General features: G+C 42.4%; 2 protein-coding genes across 3 annotated transcripts; both read right to left on the reverse strand.

Annotated features, from left to right (window-relative positions):
• Positions 1-27: 27 nt before the first annotated feature.
• Positions 28-6,826, reverse strand: idua (alpha-L-iduronidase). Its single transcript, XM_020093695.2, has 14 exons — positions 6,493-6,826; positions 5,346-5,486; positions 5,164-5,246; positions 4,886-4,993; positions 4,650-4,745; positions 3,897-4,099; positions 3,441-3,620; positions 2,499-2,715; positions 2,122-2,331; positions 1,861-1,982; positions 1,278-1,403; positions 809-885; positions 528-628; positions 28-435 (listed from the first exon to the last, which is right to left on the reverse strand). Exons 1-14 carry the CDS (start codon positions 6,627-6,629, stop codon positions 347-349), a joined length of 1,890 nt encoding a protein of 629 aa, XP_019949254.2. The 5' UTR covers positions 6,630-6,826; the 3' UTR covers positions 28-346.
• Positions 6,827-7,684: 858 nt separating this feature from the next.
• Positions 7,685-21,251, reverse strand: LOC109633830 (poly [ADP-ribose] polymerase tankyrase-1). 2 transcript variants are annotated; one of them, XM_020093945.2, is made up of 28 exons: positions 20,708-21,251; positions 19,879-20,103; positions 19,499-19,594; positions 19,005-19,041; positions 18,601-18,676; positions 17,152-17,172; positions 15,429-15,523; positions 15,280-15,346; positions 14,750-14,936; positions 14,480-14,601; positions 14,181-14,272; positions 13,985-14,063; positions 13,639-13,810; positions 13,367-13,446; positions 12,987-13,132; positions 12,590-12,755; positions 12,271-12,490; positions 11,801-11,910; positions 11,378-11,566; positions 10,972-11,218; positions 10,752-10,834; positions 10,313-10,433; positions 10,110-10,207; positions 9,901-9,975; positions 9,633-9,738; positions 9,283-9,469; positions 9,005-9,161; positions 7,685-8,906 (listed from the first exon to the last, which is right to left on the reverse strand). In XM_020093945.2, exons 1-28 carry the CDS (start codon positions 21,162-21,164, stop codon positions 8,820-8,822), a joined length of 3,798 nt encoding a protein of 1,265 aa, XP_019949504.2. In that variant the 5' UTR covers positions 21,165-21,251; the 3' UTR covers positions 7,685-8,819. The 2 variants fall into 2 exon arrangements, with proteins under 2 accessions (XP_019949504.2, XP_019949505.2); XM_020093946.2 differs by lacking the exon at positions 17,152-17,172.
• Between the last annotated feature and the right edge of the window lie 137 nt (positions 21,252-21,388).

Raw genomic sequence — 21,388 nt, forward strand, 5'->3', positions numbered from 1 at the left:
TTTGTAAAAACAACTGTGTTAGAAAACTGACAATGATAATCCAACTTTTAATTATCTACATATAACATATAAAAATCTTTGACATTTCAAGTATACAAAATAGAATTTATATAAAAAATACAGATAAGAAAAGATCATGAATGCATCTATTGTTGTTCTGATGGGAACAGTTTATGTAACAGTGTGATCAGATTACTCATCTCATTGTCTACTGACATTTTATTATCTATTTTTCATTTTATACCACTGATGAAACAAGTGACACTGTATAGAAAGTATCAACAGTAAAATCTGATTTAAACCCTGCATTTATCAAGGTGTCACATCACCGGGGTCTAAAGCTCCTCTAATACTTCTCTGGCAGTGAATACGACCCAGGCCGTCCCCAGTAGTCCACAGCTCGCACTCGGTACAGACCGCTGACTTCTAGGTCCACTACAGAACACACCGTGTTTTTAAGATGTTATTTCTATAACACAATGCTGCTGATTATCATCACTTGTTTAAAACCTCAGAGGAATTCTCACCTGGTGAAAAGACGTATGAAGTAAAGATGGTGTCCTGTGTATTAATCCTGCTGAAGTTCTTGTTGTCTGAAGAGAATTCAACTTCAAAAGTCTTGATGCATCTGCACATATGAGGACAGGAGAATGAATGAATGGAGTAATGCATGATGACTTCTATATTATGTGGACATTTTCACTGAATTTCAACATCATGACAGAGGGATTCAATCTACTGAGTTCCTTCATAATTTCTTGGATTGGCAGATACATGCATAGTGAAATCATTGGTTTTGTGAACTTACTTGGAATCAACACAGTGATCAGACCAGATGATCAGAACTTGGCCTTTGGTGATTCTGATGAAGCGTAATCCATTAACCTGATCACACATTGAGTCAGATAGAATCAGGCTTTGAGATACAGGATGTTAATGTCTTTCACTTAGTTCAGAGACTTGAGAAAATCAGACACAGAAACATCCACAGCCACACAGTAAAAATAATAATAATAATAACAACCTTATTTGTAAAGCACTTATCTAAACAAGTTTACAAAGTACTTCACACAAATCCATGGCAAAAAATGAATAAATAAAACTAAAATAAAAGCTACTCAGTTCAGTTCAAGTGCCAAATCATAACACAATAAGGTCAAGACCTTAAAATTTAAGTGACAAACACTGGCACAGATGACAAAGACAAAAGGTCAGACTGAACTGGTGCACTCAGAGTTGTTCTGAGTTCACACTGCTTGTGTGTTGTTGGTACTGACCTGGTCGGGCAGAGCTTTGGGCCGAGCACAAACGTGGATGAGGAGAACGGAGGGCACGGACAGTTTGGCTTTTAGAGTCAGAGTGTCGCCTGCAGGAATCTCCCAGGGTCCATCAACATGAGGGTCCTGACATGATGACACCTCATCAGTGAGTCAAACAACTCAACTCAAACATGTTAGAGAGGAGAAGCAGCCTGTGCCTGTGAGACTCTGTAATTTCAATCAATCAACCACCCTCCATCACTTATAGACATGTTATTACAGTACAGTGTTTAATGCAGTGGTCCCCAAACTTTTCAGCCCACAACCCTCAAATGGCAGTCATTTCTTAATTGTATTAGATTTCTGAAAATCATCCTTTGACCTTCGTACTGTGTCTCGCTACCCCCCAGGGGTTTAGGAACTACTAGTGTGATGGGTGTAAACAGCATAATGTTTCATCAAATGAATGTATAATATGTGGTGTACACCATATAAGCAATTTTACTGCTTTATTCGAACGTTGGTTGTTTTGTTTTTGCACTCAACCTGCATGACAAACAACCAAGCATAATAACTGTGTGAGTCCAATCCTCCTGTTTACCTCCAGCCCCCTGAGCCGTCTGAACTGTTCTGCTGTGGGATAGTCGGGGCTGCCCATGCTCTGCCACAGCTGGTACGGGTTGGTCATGTTGTTGTCGATGTAATATGTGACATACGCAAGACCTGGATACACACAACACACACAACACGCAGCACTGAAGTGAATCGCTCACATACAGAAACAACGTCCTGCAAGATTTTAGTTATTAGAACAATATTTTGATATGATAACTTAAAGCCAACAGTCTTTTGTTAAACGCACCCTTTTGTGCTTCCAGTCCTGTCAGTGACACGGTGACATCATCAGTGTCGGTGGAGGTGCGGTTGTCGTCACTGTTGTAGACCAGCGCTGCCGCCTGCCAGCTGTCTGAGCCGCCTGGCATCACAGGCTTGTGGCTGCTGGCGAGAATTCCCACTGTGCTGTTGCTGGTTCCTGCTGCGTTCAGAACCTGAGCCAAGACCTGGGTCTCTCCTGAATGTTATAACACACACAGGGCTGTTACCATGAGACTGGTACACACGAAGGAGCAACACCCTGGGAGAGCAGAGCTTTAGCTACACTGGGTCTACTTGTGAAAATCCACACATCATCCACCACACCTCAATCATACATTTCCTCATAAAACCCTTGAGTGTCACCTAGTAAAGCCAGCAGGCCCATGACAGTGAGGACAGGCTTCCTGATGAGCTGGACGTGAGGCGGCTGGGTGTTGTTGACCTGGAATCGTGCCGTCAGCGTGCGCTGAGTGAAGGGGTGCGGGTGGTAGCTGAGGAAAGCGTTGTCGTTGCTCAGCAGGGTGTAGTTGATGGTGCTGTTAGGGTCTGACAGCAGCAGATCCTGGTGCTGGTTTATCACCTGATGAAGGGAGCAGGACAGAGGACTGGTTAGACTTAACTTATGTTTCCATTTCATTAAATATTTACAGAGAAATACATGATGTCTTCAGTCACAGCACCTTTATCTGTTTAATCTGAAGAATCAAAGACTTCATATTGAACCACATGAGCAAACACTGACACCAAATCTCTGTGAAAGGCTCATATTGGCAGATTCTTATTCATCAACTGATAAATTGGTTGAGCTCTAGTCATAGCGTGAGTAATCATCTTCTCAAATGTGTTTAAATAAATTATTTCCTCTTCCTTTTTCATCTGCATTTGTTTGTCTGTTTTAGCAGGAATACACAAAAACTAGAAGACAAATTACCATGAAGCTTGTTGGAAGGAGGTGGGATGTGTCAGGGAAGAACTCATTAAACATTGAGGATCCGGATCAGAAGGCAGATCCAGGCATGTTTTTTCACTTTATTTAACATTGTGAGATATGATCTATTTTTTAACATTTCTGTTGATTTATCAGAGAGTAACTCATGGATCTTCATGAAACAAATCAGACATTTTTATGGGACTAATACTAATATTTATGACTGTTGGGCCTTGGTGGAGAAATGAGCACTACTGAGAGCAATTCAGTTTTCATCTGCACTCGAGACAAACGGTGATCTTCAGCTTCCAATGTTCAAATATAATTTTACTCTGTGGGGATTTTTCATGTTGTTCTTCTCCATCCCTTCACCTCACCTTCACCACCATGGCAGCGTAGGTCACATCAGCCCTCCACCCCTGAGGCCTGGACCAGCCCACCAGAGGATCAGCCTCATCATTATACACAGGGAGGCTGCGGAACCGGGGGAAACGCTCCTGGATCTCCCCCATTGTCTGGATCTCCTGCTGGAGGATGGGCAACGAATAGCCTCCTCCCTGAGGGACAGAAACAGAGAGTCAGCTGCCAAAAAGAAAGAGTCTCCACTGGACCTCCATCTGAATGTCTTTGTACTGTGGGTGGAAGCCACAGGAAGCTGGACGTGAAGCAGCCATAACATGCAAACAGCACAGAAAGGTCCCTGCAGGACGGGAATTAAACCCCCAACATCGTAGTGAAAGTGCTGATAATATAATATATTATATCATTCTGTGAAACTTTTCATGACCTGGTATCAAAATTAACTTGATAAGGTAACAGCTAGAAAATCCCACCTTCTTGTGCAGGGCGATGAAGTCTAGCCTGACTCCAGTCTCTCCAGTGAAGTAGTTGGTGCCGTCGTAGCAGTGCTGCACCATGGCCCAGCAGTACGGAGAGTGTGGGGGGGAATGACAGGAGTCCCCGGGACCCCCGAACTTCAGAAGGGGGCTGGCAGCACGCAGACCCTCCGAACAGGCATCATAGTAGTTTAGGAACCCTGAAAAAGAAAAGAGCCAGAGAAATGGTCATGGGCACAACACCTACACAACACCTACACGTCTATGTGTCTGTTCATGCTCACAACAGAGAGTCCTCTTTTATTGCATCTTTACTACACAATCCTTTCAATATTAAGTGTACACGTGAAAACAAATTGACATTTAGTGATATGTTTGTGAGCGATCTGATTCTTTTCAACGGCTCTTTGGTAAGAATGAAACCAATGAAATGGAGCCCCCCCTCACATGAACAGTGACAACACAAGATTTCTGTCACTGCACAGGAAGAGGGAGGAGGAGACCCCCTCCTTCATTACAGTGATATGGTGTCACCTTGTCTAACATTGCAGATAATTGACATTAGGTCTGGCAGTACAAGACATTTTGTGCTGTTGAACATTATCCACACAAGCAAAAAGAAATTGGTGGGGCATTTAAGTTTGATTCCATCCAAATCTTATCCCACATAACATCACTCAAGTTATTATTTCACACATAAACCTAATTACCGTCACAATTTCCTCTTATCAAAAACTATTCTGACTTTACCTTGAATGGACACGGTGACATTATCAAAGTCATGGTTGTTTGGCTCATTCCACGTTTCAAAGTTCCAGTGAGAAACACTTCCCAGGCCATACCGGTCTGTGATTCAGAATCCACATTAACAAGGTTAAAATGATGCAAATATTTGTAATATTCAATTTTGAAATACAAAAGGTAAAATATCAGATTTCATGCAACCAGGTTGAAATCATTTTTTTCAATAATCATTCAGCACTCACCGATGTACCTCTTGGCTATGAGATAAACCAGATTCTTCCACTCGACCACTTGGGATTTTTCCTCAAAGTCAGTGAAGTAGTTCGAGACGCTGCCCATCAGCTCAAACCCTGAAAACCAGAGGTGCAAGAAAAAAAAGAACTCAGCTTTATAATCTTAATCAAACATCTGAGTTTCATCCCGTCAGCACCAACCTGGCACCAGGCCAAAACATGAAGGCAAGTGTGATGCATCACAGATATGATGTGATGTTTCTAAGCCTGTGGTGATGGATCACTACCTGGTCGGAGTCCATTCATCCACAAGAGATCTATGAGCTGGTCCAGCTTAGTGAAGTTGTACTGAGGTCGTCCTCCGATATCTCTACAACAACATCAGACAGAATAAATAGATTAAAAACTTTTACCAAATTAGACAAATCTTTCATTTCACTAAATGGTCTCCACTAGCAGGTTCACTTACTGTGCAGTGACCAGCTCCAACATCCAGTGTATCCTGACCTGCTGGATCCCTCCGTGGGGAACGGAGCCCACATAGGCCAGGTTCAGCTGCTGGTCGACACTCAGGTCAAAGTGGTCGGCCTGGGTGTGCGGAAGAGGAGGGCTGGACACAAAAGAACAATCTCCTGTTTAACACTGCGATGACACAAAAATCTTTTTTACCTCCGTCAAGGAGGTAATATATTCAACATGGTTTATTTGTTGGTATGTCTGTTAGTTTTCAGGATAACACAAAAACTACTGGACCATTTCCCCAAAATGTGGTGGAAGGACGTCATATAAGTCTGGAGAGAACCCATTAAACATTGGTATGGATCTGGATCAGGGGCCAATCCAGGAATTTTCTCTTTTTGACATTGTTAAATAGGGTGTTTTTCAACATTTTAATTGATTTCTTATGGGACTTGCATTTATGAGTAAAATCTACCTGCAGTGAATTTAAATGTGATTTCATCCTTGGTGGAGGCACTGAGTGTCTATTCTGAATGAATTCTACTTCATTTTACAATATGTTTAAGATGCCAGCTCATAGATCTGACATGTGTTGTCTCTAGAGAAAAACTGTGCCAATCTCCAATAAAAAAATATACATTTAAAAACCTATCATGGCTTTTTGAGTTGAGTTTTCGAGCTGATGTGAATTTAATTCACACATGTTCATAATCACAGAAGACTCAAGTGAGCAGTTCAGAGTTCCTTTTTTTTAGCTGATAATGGTGGAGGTACTGAAACATAATGCATTTTTCAATTCAAAATAATGAACTTTGAGGCTGAATTTCTCAGAAACTGATACAGTAAATATGCTTGATACTGAGTGAGTGAACAGTCAGGATGGTCCTGAGTTTAACTGTATCAACCTTTGTCAGAAATTATGGAATAAAGGGATTTTACAGTAGAGTAATAGATTGGCTCGCTCCGCATCATGGACTACATGCATTTGCCATACATTCTGTAATACGGGCGCACTTGAAATCAGGAAAAGACGAACGTCTGCTCGCTTGACTGCAGTGTTATTTTCCCAATGCAGTAAAATCTCTACTTTCTGACATGGTTATCATTCTCTGTTGTGCATTCTGCACGAGGAGCCGGGAATAAAAATAGACATTTACCAGAATCCAGTGCTCGTCCAGAAGTGTTTGAGATCTCCTGCTGCTCTCCTCACATCAGCTGTGATCACATAGGAAGCTCCTGACGTCTGGGTGAAGTGAAGAAGGAAAACCAGGACAGAGAAACTTTCCCATCCCATGTTTGACACACACGACTTTCTGAAATGAGCAGGAAACGTGTGAGATCAGCCCCGAGGAGTTCACTTCAATCCAACACGTCTGACACATTGTGTGTGCGACACGATGGAGCAGAAACCTCGAACATAATTCACTGTGCGAACAGAAACTACCTCAACTTCACCTTAGCAGCGAGACACTGGCGCCGTCAGCTGATTCTGCTGACGTCATTTGCATGCGACACTGTAGTCTTTGGTCATGGATGCATTATAATAACATATGTATTCACAGGTGTTATTATACATCATGTCTTGTTTCAGTGTACAGCTACACATTTGCCTCCTTCCTTTTTTTTGCTAATCTAAAAATATAATAAGAAAGAACAAAATAAAGCTAGAAGAGCATGGCTGGCTAAAACTAGAGTTCATACCTCCACCAGCCCCACAGTCCCCTTGTGATCCATGTTTCAATTCACTAGATCCACATCTGAAACATCAGTTCTCTAAAAATGTCAGATTTTGTTTTCACCGAGATCCATGAATTATTCTAAGAAATCAAGAAAATGTCATAAAATCTCATTGGTAAAGAAAGTGCTAAAAAAAAAAAAGGTTCCTGGATCCAGAGCCACACAGGATTCTTCCCTGACCAATACTACATCCTTCTATCAAGTTCATGGCAATCCAAACACATGACCTCCTCAACAGAGATAATAATCACTGTTAAACCACAAGCCCAGTAAAAGCACTTTATTAAAAAGAGCAAATTAAAAGATGATAAGGACTCAGCCAGCCTGACCTTCTCAACAAGTTTGTTCCATTGCTTGGGAGTCCAAACAGAAAAGTCCACGGTCCTCAGCCTAGTTTGTAGACTGGTGAGTAAATCTTTGAGAACATCATGTTGTGTCTGTGTATGTGTGGTACTCCCTCCATGGCACCTTTGTCTGAGTAATGACCAAAGTTAAATCCTACCCGATTGTCTTTTGTATCTTGATATGTAACAACAGCTCTAACACAATCCTGTGTAGAGAGAAGACTGCCATGATAATATTGACAACATTTATAAATAAACACTTAACAAGTAGCTGTTAATGGGACATTTATTTAAAAAAAAGTTGGGAGAATCAAGAAGACATAAACAGAAAAATACAGATGTCATTTACAGTTGAACTCAAAAGGTACTGTTAAACAGCAACAGTTATACACAACCATTTACACAACCTGTACAAATATTTTTTCCCGAAAATTCGCAATTTAAATTCAAAATAACTTAAATAGGTTTCTATGTAAAAGTGCAAATCCTTATGCGTGGGATGTCTGTGAGACCATGGCAACAGAGGGGTGCTTTGATGACTTGTAAGGCATCACAATCACATGTCAACATAGACCAGCTCTACTGTTTGAAGCACAGTCATATATGATGCTGTCAATGTACAAACACAACTCGTGGAACTGTGATGCCTTAAGTTGCATCAAGCTACTGATCACATGTCCGCTCTCATACAAATTAACTTTATGATGACATTAAAATAGTCTCCTGTGATTTGACAGAGAGCCCTCTCTCCATCGAGTGTGTCCAGCCTTGAATAAAACGATAAAAAGAACATTTCAGATTTCAGTTCAGCGTTTGTAGTGTTCTCAGGGCGAAAGTTCAGCATCGCAACAATGCACGGTTACTGGTTTGGTAGTGTTACACGTTAGCATTAAAAATCACAGTTACTGGAGGCCATTCTGTACACGATGAGCCCAGATACAGTGGGGCAGTAGTAGTCCACAGGCTTCAGGCTCTGACAGTGACACAGTATGTGTGTAGAGGGGAGGGATCGCTGATTCTCCATGGTCAGGAGGCATGAGGCGACAAAGAGTGGTGAACTGTTAATGCTGATACTTTAAAGTCTCTACAAGCATCCTCCTGATTGGTGAGGAAGAGGGGGGGGGGGGGGGACTAACCCACACACGCTATTGGGCCGTTCATGCTTCTGTATTAACATGCAGCCGATGCAAAAAGATTAAAAAAAGTCATCACCACGAGTAGGAGAGTATTATACAGCATAACTGCTCATTAAACACTGGTCACCATGGTTTCTACTGGACAACAGACTGGAAATGTGTTTGGTAAATAAAAAGGTGTTTCGGCATTTGCAATACAAATGAGAAAATAACAGGCATTAAGTCCTTTTTGTGTGTGTGCATGTGTGTGTTTGTGATGTAAGGTAACTATGACTTCTGCTCCGCTCCTGCCGCTAACTGGGCTGCGCTCTCTGGTTTAAGGATCTGGTAGGTGATGAGGTACTCTGGGAAGGCCTGAAGGAAAGACAACGCAGAACATTAGCACACATGAATTTGTGCTAACATTAATACCGAAGCCCTAAACAAGATTTAGGGAAAGAAACTTTTTGTACCTGCTCTCCTCTGTATATGACGTACTCCGCGTAAGCTAGGCCGTTAACGCTGGGCCGCCCGATGACTGAATGATGTCCTGGGGGTGCGTGGGCCATCTTCATAGCACTGAACTGTAGGAAGGATTTCCCCAGGGTCACTCTGCAGAACAGCATTTGCCTGAGAGTTCAGATGAGAGGAAAGGGGTTATACAAGTGTCTATCCCCACAATATTACACGTAAATCCTTTAAGTTGAGAAAACACAAAGATATTCTGTGTCAAGGTTTAAGTCAAAGTTACCTGTGGCACAGGTAGCAGGAGCGGTCTTTGTGCGTCGGGCAGCCCGTGCCTCCACCGATGCCGTAGACGTACTGGTTACTCTTTGAGGAATTCTCTGCAAAGTAGATCCCTGCTCCAAACATCCCTCCTATGTAGGCATGGCGCTCATCGAAGCCTTTGTGGATGATTGCGTTGATGAACGGGGAACCTTAAAAATATGTGACAATATTTATACAGTTATTAAATACAGTAACTGAAACTGGGCTTTACATAATTACAAATACATGCCTGAAGAATCACAGTCTGAAGTTACTTCTAGTTTTTTAAAAACTGAACGTAAAAGCTGACACAAAAAAAAGGTGTTTGGTTACCATGAAATAACATGCGCTCATTGTGGTGGTTGTGGTTCTCATCTGCGATCTCCTTCTGCCTGTGGGTGTAACGTTCCCTCAGCTTCTTATTTACAACCTTCTGAATCTGTGAGGAACAATATGACACATCAAACTAAATGCTGGACGTTATTTCTGATTTAAAATATTGATTCGGTGCATTTGGTTAGTTTTCAATTTGACTATTTATCAAAGAAAGATTCCCTATAAAAGCAGTTCAGTGTTCTGTGAAGGTACTACTGGTTCAGACCTTGATGATGTTGTATCTGCTGAACACGCCGCCAGCGTTGCCTCCGTCTCTGTGCTCTCGGATGGTGCTCTGCATCTGACCGACACAACAAAACCACCATGGTGTTATTAGAAACACATTACCAATGGTGTGCCACATTTTCTTCTATTTTTTTCTCAACTGCTCATTAAAAAAAAAACTGTAGATAAAAAAAGATCAAGTCGACTCACCTCCTCCTCCACAGACTGGTACTCCTTGTCGTCTGGGGCGAGGTCTATCAGGATAGTGCCCTGGTTGGCACAGTGGAATGTCAGGTATGGGTTTGCACCTGAAAAGAAAACAAGAGTTAAAATTTAAAGCTGCTCTGTGCAAGTTAAAAAATGTCTGATTGTGGTGATACAATGGTTCGTAGACAAAAGTCCCGGCTCCTCACCCTGCTGGCCGCCCAGCAGCCTCTCAATGCCCTTGATTAGCTTGTGTCTGTGGCCATAGGCGTTAATTCCAATCTCCTTCAGCTCCTCGTGACCCATGTCAGCCAACACATCCAGAGTGATCTGGAAAAGCAAGAGAATAGAGCAGGTTGAGAAATGTATCGCAGCCATAAATCGACGAAGTCTGTTTGCTCAGACATTAGCAACGTTAACAAAGAGGCACACACCACAGTTATTCTGACCCGTTCTAATTGTGGCATTTAACACACTGCAACAGCTCCACAGAAAAAAAAGGGAATAAGTTCATCTCAATATGTAAAACTGTTCAGTGTATTTAAACATATACTGGGATTATACTTGGATTGATTGAGTGACAGACATCAAATACTCATGTGAAATGAATGGTTAAGCTTTAGTTGAAGTATTTCTGAGGAAGCTGACCTGCTCCCTCTCAAAGATGTCCCTTAGGTGCTCCAGACCCAGGCTCTTCATGAACTGACTTATGTTCATGTCCAGCATTGTCACTATGAAAAAGACAAACAGACATGAGAAGTTGAAAGAAAAATAAATAAACCACGCTTTTTCAGTATCCACATTTTCTCTGTGTCCACCAACGTCGTAAACCGCCCAGTATGAGATATCAAAAATAGATCACACTCACTTTCCCCTTCCTTGCGGTCAGTGCCCGTGGCTCCGTCTGCCACCCCTGAGTTGCTGGCGGCAGCAGCGGCAGCCAGCTCGGTGAGCGGGCCAGCCAGGTTGTCTATGCTGCTGGCGGCTGACAGACAGGATGGCGTGGAGGCAGGGGAAATAACTGATGCACTGACCACCGTAGCCTGGGGCTTAAAGCAGCTGGGCAGGGCATCTGGTGGCATGGCGTCCATCAGCAAGGCCCGGATATCATCAGCCTGCAGAAAAAGTGCATTCGTTCAGAGGCTCTGGAACTAGTCAGGGCAAACTTAGACATTTTATGATTTCTTTCAATATGCATCACTTTCAAATCACTAAGCTTGGCCTGAAAATATTAACTACACAGTATTTCCTAAGCTGTTGACAGAAGCAGTTACCGTGGCCAGGTCCAGAGCAGTCTGGCCCTCCTGGTTCTTCATGGTGGGGTCAGCTCCATGAGCCAGCAGCAGCGCACACAGCTGAGTACGACCCTTCTGGGCAGCCTCGTGGAGCGGTGTGAAAGCCCATTTGTCTGTAGCATTCACGCACGTATTGTACTTGATGAGTAGTGCTGCAATGTCCACGTGCTGTGAGACAGAGAGAAGACAGAAGAAAAGTCAGGGACAGTCTCTGAACCATAAAAAAATGATTCAATTTAGGAAAAAGAAACAGAACCAATTTCATATTTTCTGATAACATTTAGACCATCGACACAATAAATATATTTTAGTTTAAATATGTTACCAATTTGACATTATGTAAGGTTCTTAAATCAAACTGCACAAGATCTACATTTGATATGAAATGTCATGGACACTGACCCCATAAGATGCAGCATTATGAAGAGGGATAAGGCCTCCTTTGTCCTGGGCGTTGACATCAGCCCCATGTTCCAGCAGATACTCAGCCACCTCAAGGTTGTTGTAACCAGCTGAGAAGGAAAAGACATTGGACCATGATGATGTACATTTCAGAACATCCTGTATAAGTGCAGCATTTTATTTACCCTTTTCTAAAACTTTATATATACACGTTTTATATACGTTCATATACAGATGAAGATATTTTTGGTTGGTTTTTTCTTTCATATCTCAGACAAATAATAGCCTACAGAAAACAGACAGGGAAAAATTTAAAGTACCGCATCAGAGACAATGTTACAAGGGACTAGAAACAACGAAAAACACCATCACTTCATCACCCTTTCATAAATGCCTCATCGGGACTGTGAGTGCTTCGGTACCAGGAAAAAAAAAATCAATGGCTCATTAAAGCATTGAGTATTTATTACCTGCGAGGTGGAGCGGTGTTGAGTTGCGTCCCTGTGTATCTCTGCAGTTGATATTCTCTGGGGAGCAGAGTTTCTGGACTCGGGCCAGGCAGCCCTTCTTTGCAGCGTCCAGCAGAGCAGCGTCACCCCTCAGCAGGTCCTGGATGTCTGTGTCTCCGTCCTTCACCATGTCCAGCGGCATGTTGCCATCACGGTTCTTCTTGGAGGGGTCGGCTCCATGCTGAACAGGTCAAACAGATCATCATCGTAACAATCACTGAGAGAAGACTCAAATTATTAAAGACAACATTTTTGTAAGATGATCTGAAAAGATTCTCACTTTGAGCAGCAGTTTGCAGATCTCATATTTGCCTTTGGCTGCAGCCTCATGAAGCGGGGTGAACTTCCATAGGTCGGCCACGTTGACTGAGGCTCCATGTCTGACCAGCAGCTCAGCCACTTCATAGTGTCCGTAGGAGCATGCGTTGTGGAGGGGGACCAGACCACTGGAGGAGGAAAACCAGAAGCAAAACTCATAAAACTGTATTTGTAACCGCTGCTAAATAAACTCAAACATTTTACATATTACAAATATCCAGGAATACATCATCACAGTAATGACATTCATGCTTTACAGAAGATTCACAATTGTTTTTAGCGACAAACATTTTAAAACTTAATTTATTCGTTACATTATAAAACCAACCCATAGGTAAGCTAGTAGTTGCAGAACTTACCCCTTGTCTTTGGCATGGACATCAGCTCCATGGTGCAACAGATATTCAACTACAGCAACTCGGTTGTAACCAGCTGCAAAGTGCAGAGGAGTAGAGTGGCGGCCCTCCAAGTCCCGGCAGTTTACGTTCTGAGGGGTGCAAAGTTGCTGCAATACACACAATGTGACAATCAGCAACTCAACTGACTGCTTTGTCATTAACGGCTTTATAGGATTTTTTTTTTTAAAGAGTTTTCACAACCACTAGTCTACATAAGTGTGATAATAGTTTTCCTGCCAATATTAGCAAATGAAAATGAACCATGAATACATAAAACAAACTAGGTATCATGTCTAAAAAGTTAACTGTTGCCACTATCACAGAAGAAAAAGTTAACTTACTTGCACTGTTTCCAGATCTCCTGCTTTGGCCGCCTCCAGAAATCTGTAGTCCACGTCAGAATTACGTGTGGGAACATTTTCTAGAGAAAAAACAACAGCACATAACTCAGATATAAAAATCCTATGTTACTGAAAAGCTACACAGACCTCTGAATACAAAATCTGTCTTATCTTAGCTTGGGAGAGTTAATATTGTGGGAGGGCATTTCCATTGTCAGACTTTAAAAAATCAGACCGTGTTAATGACTGACAAGTGCAGCGGCTCTGTTTACCATTGAGAATCTGTTGTACAGCCTCGTTGCCCATCTGGGCAGCAGTGAAACCCTGCAGAGAGACGATGGAAGGGTCGGCCCCGTAGCTCAGCAGCAGCTTGCAGGTCTGAATGTGACCAGCCAGCGCAGCTCTATGAAGCGCTGTCTGACCCAGTGTGTCCACAGCATTTACCTGGAGTCAGAGGAGCAGTGGAGGTTCAGCAACACATTTCTACACACTACCATGTGAGGCATGTATGGAACATACGTGAATTGAACAATCGACTGACAAATTAAACATGGTTTACATTTACTTGAAAGTTGGCTGCACAGAAAGAATATGGAAAACGTTAATTAAACCACAGACCTTTGCTCCATGTTTCTGCAGCACCTCCAGTATGTCGTTGTGAGCTCTCTCTGCAGCAACATGCAGCGGAGTCATGAAGCTGGAAGACGAGAGACGAGAAAGTTATCACCATTTATGATCCATCATCCTTTGTTCTTAGAATTTAATGTGTCTGGAAAATAAAATGAACATAAAATCGAAATGCTGTTAAACATACTCTTTGTTCTTCTCATTGATGTTGGCACCTTTACGCAGCAACAACTCAGTCACCTGCTTCCTCTTCGGGTGGGGGGACGCCACAGCACAGTGCTGGAATAGACATCATCATTAGATTAGTGTGAGCAAATCTAAGTCTTTGCTATGTCAATCTGTTAATCACATACAACAATTTGGCATAAGAAGAATTTGCAACCAGTAAGGAAATGAGCTCTATCCACACTGTTAAAGCTGGTTTCAAAGCTGTAATTAAATATGAAAATGTTTAGCTCAGACATAAGTATAAGACTTGGTCCTGACCAGAGCTGTCTCGTTGGTCTGAGGATGTTTGAAGCTGATGATCTCCAGAGCGAGCGTCTTCTTCACTTTGGCCATGTCTGCCTCCCGAGCTGCCTGCAGCAGTGAGTGACCTTTGAACTCATCTACATGAAAGAGAAAAAGGAAATGAATGGAAATATAATGTGCAATTCATGGTCAAATCTTTTTTAATTAAGTGTGAATGGGGTCAGGCTACTTATTAGTTGAGTGTTATCCATTCATCACAGTGTGTGTGTGACAGAGAGAACTCACAGGTGAGCCTTTCTTTAAGCTCTGGGGTGGGGGCCATGTCCACAGCGCTCTTGCTGTGGCAGTTCAGCAGGGTGGGGTCGGCCCCGTGACTCAGCAGCAAGGAGCAGACTTCCACTCGGTTCTTGGACGCTGCCTCATGGAGAGGAGTGAACTGCCACAAGTCCATGGCGTTCACACAGGCTCCATGCTGCAGAGAGCAGCACATGAGGGCACAGGTTATAGACAGTACAATTAATGGACGTGTTTGGTTCCCAGAATCTGGAATTCTCCAAATGGGCTTAAAATTATAAAATGGATTATTTATTTCCTGGGTTAAGTGGAGAAGGTAGGTAATATAGCTTTTTTTTTTAAATGTTATAAATATACCACACAACCCTATCATGCACTTTGCACCAATATTTAATATTAGCTTTCTCAGGATATAGGTAAAGTGTACACTCCCCCATTATGCGTGGGAAATAAATATCATGGCACTATGAAGGCAGTCCTGACATGGAGCATATCAAGTTAAGAAGTGAGACTTTTCTTACTTTAAGCAGAAGCTCAGTGACCTCAAAGTGACCATAGGAACAAGCATTGTGAAGAGGGACCAGGCCACTGCAGGAACAAGAGTCAGGTTACTGTCAGTGAAAATGACTGGATGATAAATACTGTTCTTCAGGCAGCCATGATGTCTCACCCTTTGTCCTTGGCATGAACGTCGGCTCCATGCTGGAGAAGGAGCTGAACAATGCGGACGCGGTTGTAACCAGCAGCGAGGTGTAGGGGCGTTGACTGGAAAAAAAGAACAGCCTGTTAACATATACAGCTCGCTGGCTGCTTCAGGGTGCACTGCCTTCGATGGCCATGGGAGCAAGCAGCTGATTAGGGCCAGAAGCAATGTGTTGTGGCAGGCTATGCTCTGTGAGTTGCAGATGAATGGTGGAGGATATGATGCAAGATCAATGGAGTTTGAGAGAAAGTCCAGCAACAAAAATGTATTTACTGTCCATATTATGTCTGACCTGAGTGAGTGACAAGCGAATTTAAAATAATCACTCATCTACCTCGACTTCCATTTGATAAGATCTGCAAAATAAAATATTCTAAGGCTAAGAGGCTTTAATATAAGTTTTATGTACTGAGCCCGAAAGAAAGAGTCCAATAGTGCAACTTAAGATTTATGGTTGGGATGCAATAGCCTGATCAATTTTTAATGTTGTTTCAAGTTCCAGTCATTTGTCTTTTAAATGCGGAGAACAAGACATGTAAGTAGTTATGTAGCTAAATAAAAACATGGCAAATCTTCACTTCTTTGAATGACATTGAGCTTTGGCTCTTAGTCTTTGTATATATAATGCGACTTAAAAATTCTTGAAATCTAAACTTTGAGTAAATAAGATTTAAATCACATTTATTTTCCATTAGTGGAAAGGTTTGATAAAAAATGCTATTGAACCCCAACCGTAAAAGGATGCAATGACATAATAAGCAGGTTAAGAGTAAAGCATATCTGCAAGGTATAAGATCATTAAATCAAATGGCTTTAATTCAGCCAAGAAAAATAAATGTTAGTCTGAGCAAAGCTGCAGTTCCAAGCTTCAGTGACATTTTTTCTCCATTCCAAAATCTGGCTCAGGTCAAGCTTTCGATCAAAAAGGAGGGACATCATTCATCTCAGTTTCCATGCAGTGATACATTTGTAAAACCCAGAAAAGCCAACAGTCAGATTTCAAGCCACAGTGATAAAATCAGATGGATGAGAGTCGAATCATGGAGGCAGTGTGGGGTGACACAAGCAATCAAGAGCAATCGAGAGTAATTACCACAATGGGTAGCATAGCACTAGAATGACAGGTGAAATGTAGTCCATTCAGTACTGCATACCAACTGATCCAACAGGGAACGTGAAGTAAGAGACATATTTCACAGACACAGATTCAGGATTCGCTTGACAAAATGCAGAGGGGCAGGCCGTCAGGCATGCATGAGTGATCGTCACCAGAAAACACAAAACAGATGAATAGAACAAAGCCAAATCAGACACTGACTGAAGAGCAAGTGATTGAAAGTTGAAGAAGTGTGGGTGAGTGTGCAGGAGAGGACAGATGCTGAAGTAAGCAGGCAGTGGACATTTTGAGCTCCTCTCCAAATCCAAAAAGATGAGTAGTCACCATGACACCAACCCAACTCACTCACATGTCAGGTACGCACACAAACACGCACACAGACCCGCACACACGTCAGGAGGAGCATCAGGGTAGGATACATGAGTGACCCGTACACCCAGGTCCATGATGTGCAATTAACAAGTGACAGCCAGCTTATTGGTCGGATAAAAACAATGGATTAAAGGAATAAAACAAACAAAAAAAGATCACAACAGTGCATCAATCAAGTGGCCGTTATCAAGGTCGACTTACCAGCATTTTTTGGGATGTTGACTGATCGACAAATGTTGCCAGAGTCACACGGAAAACAAAACGAAACAAAAATTACAAAAATGACAATATCTTTTCACAGCAATTCTTTCCTCCTTTCCTACGTCAATGCAACACAAGCTCTAGTTATAATCACTGACTGTTCCTTCAACATGGTGTTTGAAATGAAATATGACACCGGGCCAGAGAAGGTTACTGGCTGGAGGATAAGTGTGACTTCTCCTCGGTTTACTCAATGGCTTTGTGAAGAGGGAAACACTAGTTAATGGTACCCAGCCTAATCTACAGTGGCATATTGGCTTGGATCATGCAATGTCTATATATGCTGCTACAGAGGCAGGGAAGGAATTATTCTTTAAGTGCTGTTGAAGAAAACGTTGTTAGGAATGAATGACAAAAGCTAATTCTGATATTCTGTTCAAGACTATGATGTTTTATGATGTGGTGGAGGTGGTGAGTATGTTCTTTGAGTTATTTACAACAATAAGAAATTAAGACATTTTTCCAGACAAGACAAAAGATACCTAAATAATGTGTAAGAAAAGTAATTCATGACAGACAAAACAGACAAAGAAGTAACCCCCCCACAAAAACTATTGTATTAGACACAATGTGGGAATGATATGCAAAAACAATCCAATGCACAAATTAGCAATGCTAAATGTCAAACAATAACTGCTAAGCGCATTCTGTGAAGTGTGTGTTTATATCATCATCCTTCTCATGAACCTTCTCATAAAAACAAAATCAATGCCAAAAATACCCCATTATGACCTGAATAATTCTGATGTTATAAGTTCCAGTAACATGGTTTGAGTTCAGAGGAGACACTAGAAATTACACAGAGAAACAAACTACATAAATAAAAACAACAGCAGAGCATAGACTGACATCTTGTTTTCTGATCGGAGCAGAAGCTTGTGCTGCCAAATAGATTTCAAGATCACGAATAGCTCTGCTCCATCAGCATCTGGCATGGAAAAGTGTTTATGTGGAAGAAGAGGAAAGATGCTCCCCTCACGAAACTTGATCCAAACATGTTGAAAAACGATTGACAAAAACACTTAACTGTAAATAAAGGAATGGTCGGTCTACTTAAGCTCCAGAAAAAAAAAACAGAAGCTAAACCTCCACACACCGAAAGTTATGAGGCTGAAAAAACGAAGGGCGAGATGTTACAACAGGAGCAACCGTTCATGCATAATTAGACAAAAGTGATTCCCACTAACAGCCTCCCACAAATCCAATGACATAAATCCTTTTTATATCTGCACCGCACAAACTAATCCAGCCGTAATCAGACTACTCACACTACTTGCTATTTTTAAAATACAGTATAATGATTATGCAACCCTGCACAACATGTTGTATCAAAGATGTTGAGAAAGATGTGTCTGGTGCGATGTGGTGCAGTAAAAGTATCTCATTTACCTTGCGGCCATCACTTGCGTGACAGTTGACATTCAACGGAGTCAGCAGAGCCATCAGCTTCTCTTCATTTCCACTCCTGTAATGAGACAGAAGAGACTGGTGTCATTACACAATCCTGATCTAAATCACCCTGACTGATGATAATAATGTTAACGCGGAAATTGAATTCCTTTGTCTACGTGTCGTTTCACAGATAGTAAGAATATTATACAAGATGAAACCAAGTGCTAACTTTTGCTACTAATGTTTTAACCGCTACATGTATAAAAGCACACAAATGCTTCAGGAAATATAAAATAAATTTCAAGTTACCTATTTCTCACTGTAGCTTAACCACAAACACAGCTATAAACAACTGTGGCAAGCAGGAAATGTGAGCATTGACCATTCAGACTGATTCTTACCTTGCTGCTTCCAGAAGTTCGTCCTTCTTGTATTCACCTGGATGAAAATAAACATGAGGATTAGAGCCAGGCATGTGTTACGTGGCGTAAACTGGATTCTAGCCTGTGTTTGTTTGGTAAATGGATGCACTCTGTGATTTGTGGCAGTCACTCTGTATAAGGGGATAACCAAAAAATAAGTTTGATGTGTTTACACATTGTTCAGGTAGAAGAGTTGAGGTGCCAAAAAAATACTTTGCTCAATCAACAATAGCTCAAAACAAGGGGTCCAAAAACCTGGTTTATATTTAGCCAACGCTGTTATTGCAAAATGTCCTGATATCAGGACAGAATCATGTGAAATGTCTGTGTGAATGTAATTTATCTGACCATGACATTTTGAGCATGTGACTAGATCTAATGGCTGATAAGCTGCACACTCATAATTATTTCTTGTATAGAGTTAAATGTCACAAATGTTTTATGTGAGAGATAAACAGTGGAGAGAGACTGACCAGTGAGAACAGCCTTGGCTGACGGGTCAGCTAGATCCAGAGCAGATTTGCCATCAGTGTTGCGGATGTTTGGATCAGCTCCATGTTGGAGTAACACTGAGTGAGAGAGTTGAATATTATAAAAAATAAAATAAAATACATTTTACACAGCAAAGAGGTCAGTAGGAAAACATTTAGGTTGTTTGCTAAATTGAATTCCTGTCCTTCCACCACCACGCACAAATGTAAATAACCGTTATCTCAACGTCAGACTTTTGTATCCAGTTGTCAAGAACCTGAGCTAAATTGCTTCTAATGAATCCTAAGACTAGAACAGTCTTCAAAACCACTCAGACTTGCAGGATTGCTCGTGACTGCACTTAATCAACAGGGATCCTCACCAATGCACACATCTATCTTTCCCTTGATGGCAGCCTCATGTAATGGAGTGTAGTTCCAGTTGTCTCTGGCGTTGGGATCTGCGCCCTGACACAAGAGCAGGCTGACAACTTCTGCGTGGCCGAAAGAGCAGGCGTTGTGCAGGGGAATGAGTCCTCCATCATCCCTGGCGTGGACATTGGCTCCCGTCTGCAAGAGGTGCTCAACCACATCTTTCCTGCCAAAACCTGGAAGAGGATTAACAAGCATTTAAATGGAGCTTTTCCTCAATGTTAACTTAGGAGTGGTGCATGTGCACTTTACCAGACCTGCTTATAACATTTAAAATCATTTCATAATAATCACAACTGATTCAGATGAAAATTCCTACACAAATAAATAGCTACGTGTGGACATATCCTACTAATATACACATGTCAACACGCGTGTTGTTAGCCATGTTTTGACAGCAGTTAGCATTTATATTGTTCAGCTAAAACGTAAACACGTCAGTCCGTGCTAATATTAGCTTGCTAACATCACACGGTTTTATCTGATTGTTCAAGCTGATATCATCCATGTCTCTTAACTCAAGCTGAGACACTTTAGTTTATCGCTTGATGTCACAAGTGTTGACATTTGTCCGTCCAGTAATGTAACTGTATTGCGTCAAATTAGCGGGTCCTCGGCAGCAGCGGTTCGTGATTTAAGAGCAGCGATGTTTCACGTCCACAGGATGTTTAATGTCACGGTTTGATGAACACGTCAACCAAAACACAACATCGTTAGCACATTAGCCCGAGTGAGCTACAAACATCACGCTGCTGCATCATTAGCTTAGCTCGTAGTTACCCGCAGCGAAATGAAGGGGAGTTGATTTCCGACCAGCCATGTCCTTCGCGTTTACGTTCACCGAGTCCACCAGCCTCTTCACACGGGACACGTCTCCGTTGCGGCAGGCCTCGAACAGCTCCCTGAACGCGCCCCCGATGCCGCTGCTGCCGTCGGCGGGGCTGGCAGCTCCGGAGCCAGGGCTGGAGACGCTGCTGCTGCCTCCGCCGCCGCCGGAGGTCGTGGTAGTGGAGCTCGCACTGCTCGCCAGGACAGGGGCCGGCAGGTCCGGGGAGGCCAGGGCCGTGTCGATCCCCCCGCTGCATTCCCTGTCGCTCTCCGGGCTCCCGACGGCCGATCCGAGCAGAGCCATCGGCGGAGAGGCCGGGGGAGCTCCCGAAAGAGAGCTGTTTCTCGGCGGGGACGGTAACGTACTTTGCTGCTGCTGCTGCTGCGAGGAGCGACGAGACACCGCCATTACAGCAGCTCTCTCTCAGCGACTGTACGAGCTGTAGCCTCCTTTCCGGTGAAAGTGGTCGTGTTTCCTGTCTCTGCTGTTTACTCTCATTGGATCTGGCTCAGTGAAAAAACTCGATTAGATTTCACCTGCACAAATCCAAGTAAAGCCCACAGTGAAGACAGGAAATCACCATCGACTACTTGTATAATAGGTTTTTTCTGTGTTTCTTGTTTTCCACCACT

Source organism: Paralichthys olivaceus, chromosome 4, assembly GCF_024713975.1.
Source record: "Paralichthys olivaceus isolate ysfri-2021 chromosome 4, ASM2471397v2, whole genome shotgun sequence".
In the NCBI taxonomy this organism is placed as follows: Eukaryota; Metazoa; Chordata; class Actinopteri; order Pleuronectiformes; family Paralichthyidae; genus Paralichthys; species Paralichthys olivaceus.

What these genes read in the sequence shown, in the direction of transcription:
- idua (XM_020093695.2), bottom strand. Translation starts at nt 6,629, where the DNA reads ATGGGATGGGAAAGTTTCTCTGTCCTGGTTTTCCTTCTTCACTTCACC. An exon ending in TTGGAGCTGGTCACTGCACA is followed by an intron (nt 5,247 to 5,345) that starts GTAAGTGAACCT and finishes ATGTTGTTGTAG; the next exon opens with AGATATCGGAGGACGACCTC. An exon ending in AGGACTGGAAGCACAAAAGG is followed by an intron (nt 1,983 to 2,121) that starts GTGCGTTTAACA and finishes GTGTGTATCCAG; the next exon opens with GTCTTGCGTATGTCACATAT.
- LOC109633830 (XM_020093945.2), bottom strand. Translation starts at nt 21,164, where the DNA reads ATGGCGGTGTCTCGTCGCTCCTCGCAGCAGCAGCAGCAGCAAAGTACG. An exon ending in AGACCAACGAGACAGCTCTG is followed by an intron (nt 14,273 to 14,479) that starts GTCAGGACCAAG and finishes TGTCTATTCCAG; the next exon opens with CACTGTGCTGTGGCGTCCCC. An exon ending in AACACCGCTCCACCTCGCAG is followed by an intron (nt 11,911 to 12,270) that starts GTAATAAATACT and finishes TTTCCTTCTCAG; the next exon opens with CTGGTTACAACAACCTTGAG.